The sequence below is a fragment of the Lethenteron reissneri genome, chromosome 71 (assembly GCF_015708825.2).
Source record: "Lethenteron reissneri isolate LAM-NWPU_2019-01 chromosome 71, ASM1570882v1, whole genome shotgun sequence".
Taxonomy (NCBI): Eukaryota; Metazoa; Chordata; class Hyperoartia; order Petromyzontiformes; family Petromyzontidae; genus Lethenteron; species Lethenteron reissneri.
In genome coordinates this window covers 1,869,817-1,884,525 of record NC_083849.1, presented here as the reverse complement: position 1 = coordinate 1,884,525, position 14,709 = coordinate 1,869,817, and the positions used below count along the sequence as shown (strand labels likewise).

The 14,709-nt window shown below is 51.2% G+C and overlaps 1 protein-coding gene across 2 annotated transcripts; it reads right to left on the bottom strand.

Moving 5' to 3' along the window:
• Positions 1-1,947: 1,947 nt before the first annotated feature.
• Positions 1,948-13,906, bottom strand: LOC133361137 (proline-rich transmembrane protein 1-like). Of its 2 annotated transcripts, none has more exons than XM_061580007.1 (3): positions 13,723-13,906; positions 4,483-4,931; positions 1,948-2,288 (listed from the first exon to the last, which is right to left on the bottom strand). In XM_061580007.1, the coding sequence occupies exons 2-3, from the start codon at positions 4,912-4,914 to the stop codon at positions 2,109-2,111; spliced, it is 612 nt and encodes a 203-aa protein (XP_061435991.1). In that variant the 5' UTR covers positions 4,915-4,931; positions 13,723-13,906; the 3' UTR covers positions 1,948-2,108. The 2 variants fall into 2 exon arrangements, with proteins under 2 accessions (XP_061435991.1, XP_061435989.1); XM_061580005.1 differs by having other exon boundaries at positions 1,951-2,288; positions 13,733-13,901.
• Between the last annotated feature and the right edge of the window lie 803 nt (positions 13,907-14,709).

Here is a 14,709-nt window from a genome sequence, read left to right as displayed (position 1 = left end):
CACTACCACAAACCCCTATCCCTACCTCTACCCCTATCACTACCCCAACTCCTATGACTGTCCCTATCACCACCCCCACAACAGAGTGTCGTACAACGCGTAACGATGCAATGCCCCGATCCACAAATACGAAGAAGGAGACATCACAGCGGCCATGATGATGATGAGACACCGCTACTGCGCTACTGCTCCAGTTACCTTGACTTGACCACCTGAATGTCACATGGTAGCTGTTTGCTCTGCAACTACGTCAGCCAATCGGAAGAGACAACCACTATCACTACCTCTACACCTATCACTACGAACTCTACCCCTATCACTACCCCAACTCCTATCACTGTCCCTATTACTACCCCTATCACTACCCCCTATCACTACCCCTATCACTACCCCCTATCACTACCACTATCACTACCCCAAACTCCTATCCCTACCTCTACCCCTATCACTACCCCTACCTATCACTACCCTTATCACTACCCCAAACCCCTATCCCTACCTCTACCCCTATCACTACCCCAACTCCTATGACTGTCCCTATTACTACCCCTATCACTACCCCCTATCACTACCACTATCACTACCCCAAACCCCTATCCCTACCTCCACCCTTATCACTACCCCCACAACAGAGTGTCGTACAATGCGTAACGACGCAATGCCCCGATCCACAAATACGAAGAAAGAGACATCACAGCGGCGATGATGATGAGACACCGCTACTGCGCTACTGCTCCAGTTACCTTGACTTGACCACCTGAATGTCACATGGTAGCTGTTTGCTCTGCAACTACGTCAGCCAATCGGAAGAGACAACAGCCATCACTACCCCTATCACTACGACCTCTACCCCTATCACTACCCCAACTCCTATCACTGTCCCTATTACTACCACTATCACTACCCCAAACCCCTATCACTACCTCTACCCCTATCACTACGAACTCTAGCCCTATCACTACCCCTATCACTACCCCTACCTATCACTACCCTTATCACTACCACAAACCCCTATCCCTACCTCTACCCCTATCACTACCCAAACTCCTATCACTGTCCCTATCACTACCACTATTACTACTCCTATCACTACCACAAACCCCTATCCCTACCTCTACCCCTATCACTACCCCAACTCCTATCACTGTCCCTATCACTACCCCTACCTATCACTACCCTTATCACTACCACAAACCCCTATCCCTACCTCTACCCCTATCACTACCCCAACTCCTATCACTGTCCCTATCACTACCCCTATCACTACCTCTACCCCAATTCCTATCACTTTCCCTATTACTACCCCTATCACTACCCCAACTCCTATGACTGTCCCTATTACTACCCCCTATCACTACCCCCTATCATTACCCCTATCATTACCCCTATCACTACCCCTATCACTACCCCTATCACTACCCCTATCACTACCTCTACCCCTATCCCTACCTCCACCCTGATCACTACCCCTACAACAGGCTGTCGTATAACGCGTAACGACGCAATGCCCCGATCCACAAATACAAAGGAGGAGACATCACAGCGGCGATGATGATGATGATGATGATAATGAGACACCACTACTCCGCTACTGCTCCTGACACAGGTTACCTGGGCTTTGACCAACTGAATGTGACATTGTAATAATAATAATAGTTAAATGTATAACGCGCGCAAATTTGCGGACGTAATGGCCGCAACTCAGAGGCGCGGAGCCAAGCTCAGAGTCGCTCGAAAGCGCCGTGGTTTGTAGAGGTGAGTTTTTAAGTCTCTCTTGAAGGAGGCGATTGAGGTGATGCTGCGAATATGCAGAGGGATATCGTTCCAGACTGTTGTTACCTTGTTGTTGTTGCTCTGCAGCCACTACATCAGCCTACATGTGAAAGAAGAAGAAGACGACGACGATGACGACGATGGAAGAAAAATATAAGAAAGAAGAGGACGACGATGAAGAAGGGAATGAAGAAGAAGGCGACGATCAAGAAGGTGACGATGAAGAAGGTGACGACGATGAAGAAGGGAATGAAGAAGAAGGCGACGATCAAGAAGGTGACGATGAAGAAGAGGACGACGATGAAGAACCAGCGTCTTTGACCTACGCTGCTCACCTAGGGGTAGAAGGAGTAGTGGCCAGTGTACGAGTTGGAAAGGAAGACGATCGGGACGACGATGATGATGAGGGCGAGGCTCATGATCCCCAGCACCATGCCGGCGATGTTCAGGTTGCGGCACGTGGCGGAGTACTTGGAGGCTCGCTCGAGGTCCCCAGTCGCCAGCGCGTCGCGCACCTGCCAACGGGGGGCACGGGGAGGGGGGGGGGGAAGGAGAAACGTCACTTGCACGGTAGATCTTGTTGTTTTTATATCCTCCTTTTTTTATTTCGAAAAGGTGAGGGCACCCATGGGATAGCTAGGAGATGTTAACTACCTCGCCTGGTATGGAGGAGGTCGTGGGCTTGATACGGACCCTGATGATGGCTGCTGTATATTTGGAGTTTGTGGTGTCTCTCTCTCATCATCATCATCACAGAGGAACTACCTCGCCTGGTATGGAGGAGGTCGTGGCTTCGATCCAGACCCTGACGATGCCTGCTGTATATTTGGAGTCTGCGTGTCTCTCTCTCATCATCATCACGGTGGATAGATGTTAACTACCTCGCCTGGTATGCAGGAGGTCGTGGGTTCGATCCTGACCCTGATGATGGCTGCTGTATATTTGTAGTTTGCGTGTCTCTCTCCCCATGGTCGCGTCGATTTTTCTAGGGGTCCTCCCGTTTTCCCCTCCACTTTTAGAATCAGCGTCACGCGTTTAGAGTATTTGGCTGCTGCAATAAATGTCCACGTGACGATGATGATGATGATGATTAGTCACTTGGTTGAGCCACCATTTGTGAGTTACACAGCAGCTCAGGGGCCGTCCATAAATGACGTCACGCGATTTTGGACGATTTTTTGACCCCCCCCCCTCCTTCGTCACACGGCGTCACAAAAAGTCAGACCCCCCCCCCCCCTCAAATATGCCGTCACAAAGCTCTGCCCCCCCCCCCCCCCAAAAAATATAAACATGCTTCAAATCGCTTTAAACTAATGTCATTGTAGTGCGTATTTAATGTGTCGCTGCACTCTGCTGTTGTAGGAGAAAACATTTATCAAAAAGTATATTTAATTAAGTAGAACGTGTTGTCTACATTCTTAATTTTAGAACTTTCGTGACTGCAGTAAATTATTATTTGGTTCTTTCGGTTAAGTCACATCTAAAGATAAAATAATAAATTAAATTAAATAATAGCATACGACATTTCGATTGCAACACAAGCAATCATCATCAGGTATAATGAAATAGCGACATAAAATCTAACCAGAAAACTATAGACAGACATATTAGCAGACAGATTTATTTAAAGCATTTTGATGTGACGTCACATATCTCAAACCCCCCCCCCCCCTATCGTCACAAATGTCTGACCCCCCTCCCCTCCCCCCCAGGTGCGTGACGTCATTTATGGACGGCCCCTCAGTGGTGGGGGCCTGGTAACAATGAAAAAAATGGTTCAGATAACCGTCACTGGTGTTGGCCGTGAGCGGGAATTGAACTCTGGTCGCCGTGTTCGTAGCGCAGTGCCGCTCTAACCACCGTGCTACCCCCCACCCCCACAAACCTTGGTTTATTATTATTAATATTGGTACATACGGACCGAACCTCTTCGCCATAACAAAAATGTTTATACTTTTAGAGTTAATTTACGTTAACCTTACGAAAGAACAGAGGTCGCGATCGGGTACCCAATACCCGTACCCTACCCGATACCCGGCTACCCGTACCCGGCCGGGTACGGGTAGCCGGGTATCGGGTAGGGTACGGGTATCCGTTTGCGACCCTGGTGCGGCCGGTTACGGGTAGGCCGTGAGTCACTGGTGAGTCACCGTTTGTCACTCATTTCCCAACGTCTTGTCTCTTCTCACAATTCAAGTTCCTAGAATCAACCCACCCGCGCCTGCAACATGGCTTCATCCCAGAGGTCGCAATCGGGTACCCGATACCCGTACCCTACCCGTACCCGGCCGGGTACGGGTAGGGTATGGGTATCGGGTAGGGTATGGGTACAGCCGGGTACGGGTACCCATTTGCGACCCTGGTACGGCCGGGTACGGGTACGGGTAGGCCAAGAGTCACTGGTGAGTAACCGTTTGTCACTCATTTCGGGTAGGGTACGGGTACGGGTAGGGAACGAGTACCCGTACCCGGCCGGGTACGGGTACCCATTTGCGACCCTGGTGCGGCCGGGTACGGGTACGGGTAAGGAATCAAAACCCGTTTGCGACCTCTGCGAAAGAATAAGAAGATGAGGGACGAAGGGAGATCAAGAAAAAGGAGGAGGAGGAGGATAACGAAGTAAGAAGACGGATTAAGAAGAAGATGGAATAAGACGAAGAATAAAAAGTAGTAGAAGAACAAGAAGAAATCCTTCCCTGTCCCACTCACCCTGAAGGAGTAGAACAGCGCCGGGATGCCGAGCGGCCAGAACAGACAGAGGAGTGTGATCAGCGACCAGCTGAGGTAGTCCTGTGGTCCCTGCCGACGCTGCCCAAACCCGGGCCCGTGCTCCAGCACTATCACGTGCTGTGCCCGGTAGGCTTCGCCAGGCCCGATCTCCGTCACGTAGCCCGGAGCGGCGCCGCCGCAGTGCCCGCCCCGTGGGTACGGGTAGCCGAACGGGGGCGGCAGCGGCTGCTGCTGCTGCTGGGTCTGGTACGCGGGCGGCGGCGGCTGGGCCTGGTAGGTTGGTGGAGGTGGCAGTTCCAGTTGGTAGGCAGGCGGTGGCTGAGTTGGGTATTGGGCGTGCCCCGGCTCGTCCGGCACGCTGTAGGGAGGCGGGAAATGTGGGAAGTCTTCCGGCTTGAACTTTCCGTCCATCGCGCAGAGAGGTGGTCCTGGGACAAAATCGGGAGCAGGATCGGAATGTTTATTTCGACTGCAGGAGGAGGAGGAGGGATCCGATGAGATTATGAAGCTTTGTTCCCACAGATGTTCGGTATATAAGGCGGGCCCCGTCAGGGTCGGGTTCGACCCCACGAGCCTCCTGTGTACCAGTGCGATGTAGTTAACATCTCATAGCCACCATGATGATGATGAGAGAGAGAGAGACACGCAAACACCAAATAAACACCAGGCGTCAGGGTCGGGATTGAACCCACGACCCTCCTGTATACCAGGCGAGGTAGTTGGGAGGAAAGGGGGGGAGGGGGGAAGGGAGGGGGGAGGGGGGTAGGGGAGGGGGGAGGGGGTAGGGGAGGGGGGGAGGGGGGTAGGGGAGGGGGGGTAGGGGAGGGGGGTAGGGGAGGGGGGTAGGGGAGGGGGGGTAGGGGAGGGGGGGTAGGGGAGGGGGGGAAGGGGGTAGGGGAGGGGGGGTAGGGGAGGGGGGTAGGGTTAGGGGGGTAGGGGAGGGGGGTAGGGGAGGAGGGGGGTAGGGGAGTGGGGTAGGGGGGGAGGGGGGTAGGGGAGGGGGGTAGGGGGTAGGGGAGGGGGGTAGGGGAGGGGGGTGGAACACCCAGCACGTGCCGTGTCTCGTCCAGGTGACAAACCATGGTCATGCGAACTGCACTTTTACATCATCATCCTCGAGATTGTCAAACGCGTTTACTGTATGTGGGACTGCTCTGTATTCTTGTTTATTATCTCCCCCCACCCCCCCCCCCACATCTGATAAGCACGTTTGGCTACGTATGGTGCGAAATAAGTGAAACACACATACGTACTACGCTTCTTTACACTACACTATACACTACACCACTATACTACATTGAAAACGAATTTCTTTGGACCTGTTTGCTGCGAACAGTGCGAAATAACTTCACATCTTCTTGGTTCTTTCGGTAAAGTCACGTAGAATGGAAATAATAAACAAGTATAACCCGTAAAAACAAAGTTTTTCACTCTAAATCCTTTATATGCGTGGCGGCTAGAGTCCTCTCGTCCTCTGGCTTGAGATGGCTGCCACCTATGGGTCAGATGATTGTCTGCCAGTATTAAGCAATTGGTAATTAAATATTTAATTTGTTTTCCCTAAACAGTGTAAAATTTAGGAAAAAAATTTTCACGAACATTAAGTGTCTCGCACAACGAGTCTGTGTGCAAAATGTCAGCTCGATTGGATCACGGGAAGTGGGTTAAAAAACGACCGAAAGGTTTGCACGGTCGTAAGCAAGCAAGCAAGCGAACTTAATATAAAGGATTTAAAAAAGAAAAATAAAACATAATAGAACAATTCTCACGACGTTTCGGCCACAACGCAAGCAGCCGTCCTCAGGTGGAGAGCAGGTCTGTCGAGTAGACAGAGTCTGAATGACCTGAGGACGGCTGCTTGCGTTGTGGCCGAAACGTCGTGAGAATTATTCTATTACGTTTAATTTTTATTATTTTATTATTTCCATTCTACGTGACTTTACCGAAAGAACCAAGAAGATGAATCCCTGCAGTCACTAAAGCTTTAAATCGAAAAGTTCAACACACATACGCAATACACTTTACACTACCCCACTATACTAAACTGAAAACGAATTTCTTTAGAACCGCTTGCTGTTGTATTTAAGTGTGTTTGTCTTCCCCCACCCATCCCGCATTTCCGATAAGCGCGGTTGGCTATAATCGGTGTGAAACAAGTTTGACACACATACAGGTGCACACACACACACCTACACACACACCTACACACACACAAACATGTACACACAACTATACACACAACAACAACAACCGCCATTCGCCACTAAGTAGCGGTGACGTCACCACGAGGCTTGTGCCAGGCCAACAACCACCTGTACACACTCTCACCTGTACACACGCAACGATACACACACACACCTACACACACCTGTACACACACACACACACACCTACACACACCTGTACACACACACCTACACACACACCTACACATTCCTGTACACACAAACCTACACACACACCTACACACACCTGTACACACCTGTACACACACAAACAAAGATCCCCCGTGTAGCCTCTAACAGACTGTAGGGGCAAGTGAAGTTAGCGAGCGGCACGCACACACATGCACACACACACCTACACACACACCTACACACACACAAACATGTACACACAACTATACACACAACAACATCAACCGCCATTCGCCACTAAGTAGCGGTGACGTCACCACGAGGCTTGTGCCAGGCCAACAACCACCTGTACACACTCTCACCTGTACACACGCAACGATACACACACACACCTACACACACCTGTACACACACACACACACCTACACACACCTGTACACACACACCTACACACACACCTACACATTCCTGTACACACAAACCTACACACACACCTACACACACCTGTACACACCTGTACACACACAAACAAAGATCCCCCGTGTAGCCTTAACAGACTGTAGGGGCAAGTGCTTTTCGCGAGCACCTATGAAGGCTGGAACGGCACACACGAGGGGGTGGGTGGCCAACACCACGCCCGACCGCCTTTGTCTCCCCAGTGGCGATGTTTACTACACACCGCACCAGGTACTCATTTGAGGCTGAGTCGACCTAGGGGAGGCCCAGGACGGGTTCAGACAATCGTCACTGGTGGTGTTGGCCGTGAGCGGGAATCGAACCCGGGTCGCCAGGTTTGTTAGCGCAGTGTAGCGCTAACCGCTGCACCACCACTCCCCACACACCTGTACACACAACTGGACACACACACAACAACAACAACCGCCATTCGCCACTAAGTAGCGGTGACGTCACCACGACGCTTGTGCCAGGCTGTGCACCTTGAGGCCACGTGAAGTGTCGAACGCCCGCTGGTAGGAGGTCACGGGGCAGACCCAGCAGGTACTACGGGTCGACTGACTGAGACGACTGGCTGATGCACAACCCGTGTCCCCTACTGTGCCAACTTGCTGTGCGCTTTAGCCATTCGGCGCTCTGCTCGTTGTTGTGAGCGTTGATCCTCCGCCGAACAAAAGCTATTTAGGCATGCGGTGGCTGGGCATGCGGGCTACATGACCCAGCCAATGCAGCCTTGCCTGCTGGAGGAGCTCACCAATGGGACTTGTCCACATCTTTCAAGGATTTGTGAGCTTCTCACACAATCCAGCCTAGTTAAACCCAGGATGGATCGTAGGCAGGCCAGCCTAAATGTTTCTAACCGGCGAAGATGTGCCATTAAGGGGGTCCACGTTTCGCAAGTGTAGAGAAGGGAGGGAATGACCGTGGCCGAGAAGACCTGAAGCTTCGTGTTGAGCGACAGACCAGGTAGCTTCCACACAGCGTTACGCAACCGATGAAAATATAATGCCGCTCGACTGATTCGGAGTGAGACCTCTGCTGTTCAACCGGAGCCGGTCATGAGCACACCGCCCAGGAATGGGAAACTCGCCACTTTCTCCACAACTGCCCTATCACCAATTGGGAATTGTGGGGGTGGAGTGTCAGATGGTACAAAATACCCAGGCAGGTGCTTAGTTTTGGTCAGCCCCCACCTCTTGGTGGCAAGCTCCAGGTTCAGCAGCAGCGCCTCCAACTCCTCCTCTGAGTGAGCAGCAATCACCAGATCATCGGCATACATCACGTGGTTGAGCAATAGTAAGCCATCTCTTGACCGCACCCGGGCATCGATCAGCCTCCCATTGTATCTGTACCATTTGGTCTGTGGTGCAGTGTTGAGTCTATGGGCAGTGTTGAATCTATGGTGCAGTGTTGAGTCTGTGGTGCAGTGCTGAGTCTATGGACAGTGTTGAGTCTATGGACAGTGTTGAGTCTATGGGCAGTGTTGAGTCTATGGACAGTGCTGAGTCTATGGGCAGTGTTGAATCTATGGTGCAGTGTTGAGTCTATGGGCAGTGTTGAGTCTATGGACAGTGTTGAATCTATGGGCAGTGTTGAGTTTTTCGGGCAGTGTTGAGTCTACGGGCAGTGTTGAGTCTGTGGTGCAGTATTGAGTCTATGGGCAGTGTTGAATCTATGGGCAGTGTTGAGTCTACGGGCAGTGTTGAGTTTTTCGGGCAGTGTTGAGTCTACGGGCAGTGCTGAGTCTACGGGCAGTGTTGAGTCTGTGGTGCAGTGTTGAGTCTATGGGCGGTGTTGAGTCTGTGGGCGGTGTTGAATCTATGGGCAGTGTTGAGTCTACGGTGCACTGTTGAGTCTATGGACAGTGTTGAGTCTATGGGCAGTGTTGAGTCTATGGTGCAGTGTTGAGTCTATGGGCAGTGTTGAGTCTATGGGCAGTGTTGAGTCTATGGACAGTGTTGAGTCTATGGGCAGTGTTGAGTCTGTGGTGCAGTATTGAGTCTATGGACAGTGTTGAGTCTATGGGCAGTGTTGAGTCTATGGTGCAGTGTTGAGTCTGTGGTGCAGTATTGAGTCTATGGGCAGTGTTGAGTCTATGGTGCAGTGTTGAGTCTATGGACAGTGTTGAGTCTATGGGCAGTGTTGAGTCTATGGTGCAGTGTTGAGTCTATGGGCAGTGTTGAGTCTATGGACAGTGTTGAGTCTATGGTGCACTGTTGAGTCTATGGACAGTGTTGAGTCTATGGGCAGTGTTGAGTCTATGGTGCAGTGTTGAGTCTATGGACAGTGTTGAGTCTATGGGCAGTGTTGAGTCTATGGTGCAGTGTTGAGTCTATGGGCAGTGTTGAGTCTATGGGCAGTGTTGAGTCTATGGACAGTGTTGAGTCTATGGGCAGTGTTGAGTCTATGGTGCAGTGTTGAGTCTATGGGCAGTGTTGAGTCTATGGGCAGTGTTGAGTCTATGGTGCAGTGTTGAGTCTATGGGCAGTGTTGAGTCTATGGTGCAGTGTTGAGTCTATGGGCAGTGTTGAGTCTATGGTGCAGTGTTGAGTCTATGGGCAGTGTTGAGTCTATGGGCAGTGTTAAGTCTATGGTGCAGTGTTGAGTCTATGGACAGTGTTGAGTCTATGGGCAGTGTTGAGTCTATGGTGCAGTGTTGAGTCTATGGGCAGTGTTGAGTCTATGGTGCAGTGTTGAGTCTATGGGCAGTGTTGAGTCTATGGTGCAGTGTTGAGTCTATGGGCAGTGTTGAGTCTATGGTGCAGTGTTGAGTCTATGGACAGTGTTGAGTCTATGGGCAGTGTTGAGTCTATGGTGCAGTGTTGAGTCTATGGGCAGTGTTGAATCTATGGGCAGTGTTGAGTCTATGGTGCAGTGTTGAGTCTATGGACAGTGTTGAGTCTATGGGCAGTGTTGAGTCTATGGTGCAGTGTTGAGTCTATGGGCAGTGTTGAGTCTATGGGCAGTGTTGAGTCTATGGTGCAGTGTTGAGTCTATGGGCAGTGTTGAGTCTATGGTGCAGTGTTGAGTCTATGGGCAGTGTTGAGTCTATGGTGCAGTGTTGAGTCTATGGGCAGTGTTGAGTCTATGGACAGTGTTGAGTCTATGGGCAGTGTTGAGTCTATGGTGCAGTGTTGAGTCTATGGGCAGTGTTGAGTCTATGGGCAGTGTTGAGTCTATGGTGCAGTGTTGAGTCTATGGTGCAGTGTTGAGTCTATGGGCAGTGTTGAGTCTATGGTGCAGTGTTGAGTCTATGGGCAGTGTTGAGTCTATGGGCAGTGTTGAGTCTATGGGCAGTAGTTGAGTCTATGGGCAGTGTTGAGTCTATGGGCAGTGTTGAGTCTATGGGCAGTAGTTGAGTCTATGGTGCAATGTTGAGTCTATGGGCAGTGTTGAGTCTATGGTGCAGTGTTGAGTCTATGGGCAGTGTTGAATCTACGGGCAGTGTTGAGTCTATGGTGCAGTGTTGAGTCTATGGACAGTGTTGAGTCTATGGGCAGTGTTGAGTCTATGGTGCAGTGTTGAGTCTATGGGCAGTGTTGAGTCTATGGGCAGTGTTGAGTCTATGGTGCAGTGTTGAGTCTATGGGCAGTGTTGAGTCTATGGTGCAGTGTTGAGTCTATGGGCAGTAGTTGAGTCTATGGTGCAATGTTGAGTCTATGGGCAGTGTTGAGTCTATGGGCAGTGTTGAGTCTATGGGCAGTGTTGAGTCTATGGGCAGTGTTGAGTCTATGGTGCAGTGTTGAGTCTATGGTCAGTAGTTGAGTCTATGGTGCAATGTTGAGTCTATGGGCAGTAGTTGAGTCTATGGGCAGTGTTGAGTCTATGGACAGGGATGTTTCTATTGAACTTCGTTTGCACCGTACGTGGCCAACCGTGCCAAAGCAAACAGAAAAAGCAGTTCTACGGAAATTAGTTTCATCCGTCTGCCAATCCGCTCGTTGCTGTGAGCGTCGCTCCTCCGCCCTCCGCTGTTACTCGAAGCGCGACTGCCTGCAACTGCCCAGTAGCAGCATCAGCAGCGTCCTTCACGAGCTTCCTCCACAGAGGACGATCTCGACACCGCTGGTACCGGGTCACCTTCAGGTCCACTCAGCTCCACATCCTCCTGTACCGCATCTAAGTAACAAATCTCTTCTCAAATCTGTGCCGCGCCCGTTCAGCCCCCACCCCCCCGACCCACCCATCTCTCCGGCCAAACAGAAGCAGCTTTGGCATGCGGTGGCTGGCACATTCGCAAAATCAAGCTCGTATTGACGTGATATTCTAACCGGTTCTGGATTCGAACCGGTTATTGATCCACTGCTAGCGCACTCCCGTTACACAGCCAATATCATAACCCATGGATTAACATTGCCCACAGACTCGCATTACAGTGGCAATCACAGCCCGTAGATTAACATTGGCCATAGACTACACTATACTATGTATTTTATTTAAAAAATAAAATCCGGTAAGACCCTACTGAGTAGCTCTCTTTCAGAAGCGACCTGGGCGATCACAAATGATCGCGGCTCATCACCATCATCATCGCCATCATCATCACCATCATCATCACCATCACCACCATCATCACCATCATCACCATCATCATCACCACCACCATCATCACCACCATCACCACCATCATCATCATCACCACCATCATCACCATCACGACCACCATCACCACCAACATCATCCTCACCACCACCATCACCACCATCACCACCACCACCACCATCATCACGTGGGGATTTACAGCAGAAGCCAAACGCGCTGAACGCGTCGTGGTGATGGTGGTGATGGTGGTGGTGATGGTGGTGGTGGTGATGGTGGTGGTGATGGTGGTGGTGGTGATGGTGGTGGTGGTGATGGTGGTGATGGTGGTGGTGATGATGGTGATGATGGTGATGGTGGTGGTGATAGTGGTGGTGATGGTGGTGGTGGTGGTGATGATGGTGGTGATGGTGGTGATGGTGGTGATGGTGGTGATGTCGATTCTAAACGTGGAGGGGACACGTCGCGGAAGACCCGGAAAAAAATCCACGCGAGCACGAAGAGAGAGACACGCAAACTCCAAATCTACAGCAGCAGCAGCAGCAGGCGTCATGGTCGGGATCGAACCCACGACCTCCTGTACACCAGCGAGGTAGTCAACATATCCTAGCCAAGGTGATGATGATGACAGAGAGATACGCAGACTCCAAATATACAGCAGCAGGCGCCAGGGTCGGGATCGAACCCACGACCTCCTGTACACCAGGCGAGGTAGTTAACATATCCTAGCCACCGTGATGATGATGATAGAGAGACACGCAGACTCCACATATACAGCAGGCGCCAGGGTCGGGTTCGAACCCACGAGCATCCTGCATACCAGGCGTGGAACTTAATATTTGGCCACAGCCTAACATTGCCGGCAGACTTAAGCAAGTGATAGTATCACGAGGAAGAGCTCGGGCTACGCGGCTTGCTCGACCGCTGTGAGACAGGACACGGCACTGACGCGTGGCCAGAGAGACACAGAGACAAATAGAGGCAGAGAGAGACAGAGAGAGAGAGACACATACAGAGAGGCGGAGAGAGAGACACACACAGAGAGACAGAGACGCAGAGCGAGCGAGACAGAGACACAGAGACACAGTGAGACAGAGAGAGAGAGAGACACACACAGAGAGAGAGACACTGAGACAGAGAAAGAGAGACACAGAGAGATACAGACAGAGAAAGAGAGACACAGAGAGACACAGATACAGAAAGAGACGCACAGAGAGAGACACAGAGAGAGAGATACAGACAGAGAAAGAGAGACACAGAGAGAGAGAGATACAGACAGAGAAAGAGAGACAGAGAGACACAGATACATAGAGAGACACACAGGGAAAGAGACACAGAGACAGACACAGAGAAAGAGAGACACAGAGAGAGACACACAGAGACAGAGAAAGAGAGACACAGAGAGACACAGATACAGAGAGAGACGCACAGAGAGAGACACACACAGAGAGAGCGACACTGAGACAGACAAAGATAGACAGAGAGACACAGAGAGAGACACACAGAGACAGACACAGAGAAAGAGAGACACAGAGAGAGATACAGACAGAGAAAGAGAGACAGAGAGACACACACACACAGAGAGACGCACAGAGTGAGACACAGACACAGAGAGAGACACACTGAGACAGAGAAACAGAGACACAGAGACACAGAGAGAGAGACACACAGATACAGACACAGATAAAGAGAGACACAGAGAGAGAGAGATACAGACAGAAAGAGAGACACAGAGAGACACACACAGAGAGACGCACAGAGTGAGACACAGACACAGAGAGAGACACACTGAGACAGACAAAGAGAGACACAGAGAGAAAAGTCCTACAGATCGTGGTCAGTGATAAGAACGTGGGTTAAGACTGACTATCCGCCACCTTTACGAAGCGTAGAAACCAGCCGCAGGAAGTCCTCTGTTTTGGATGGGGCCCTCGCTTCGTCCCGTATATATAGATAGACACACAAACACACACACGTACACTAACACATCTGGAGAACGATACGGGTAGGAATCTCACTGGGTCACATTTATCGCTTGGGGCGGCTTCTGCAAGCGACGCGTCACGTGTGAGAGGTGAGGCACGCAATGAGGCGGGGCTTGTAAGCAGGTGTGACGCGGTGGCCACGTGTTGACGAGGTGGTCACGTGGTGACGACCTCACCTGGTGCGCAGGAGGTCGTGGGTTCGATCCCGACCCTGATGATGGCTGCTGTATATTTGGAGTCTGTGTCTCTCTCTATCTCTCTATCATCATCATCACGGTGACTAGGAGATGTTGACGACCTCGCCTGGTGTACAGGAGGTCGTGGGTTCGATCCTGACCCTGATGATGGCTGCTGTATATTTGGAGTCTGTGTCTCTATCTATCTCTCTATCATCATCATCACGGTGGCTATGAGATGTTGACTACCTCGCCTGATACATGGGAGGGCCGGAGGTGCTAACCCGGCTCTGACGACACCTGCTGAATATTTGGAGGCTGTGCGTCTTTCTCTCTCATCATCATCATGATCACGGTGGCTACGAGATGTTAACTACCTCGCCTGGTACGCAGGAGGTCGTGGGTTCGATCCCGACCCTGACGACGCCTATTTGAAGTTTGCGTGTCTCTCTCATCATCATCACGGTGGCTACGATGTGTTGACTACCTCGCCTGGTACGCAGGAGGTCGTGGGTTCGATCCCGACCCTGATGACGGCTGCTGTATATTTGGAGTCTGTGTCTCTCTCTATCTCTCTATCATCATCATCACGGTGACTAGGAGATGTTGACGACCTCGCCTGGTACGCAGGAGGTCGTGGGTTCGATCCCGACCCTGATGGCGGCTGCTGTATATTTGGAGTCTGTGTCTCTC

Coding starts and splice junctions, on each gene's coding strand:
- LOC133361137 (XM_061580007.1), bottom strand. CDS start 4,914: ATGGACGGAAAGTTCAAGCCGGAAGACTTCCCACATTTCCCGCCTCCC. Junction 2,289..4,482: donor CGCTGTTCTACTCCTTCAGG/GTGAGTGGGACA, acceptor CCCCGTTGGCAG/GTGCGCGACGCGCTGGCGAC.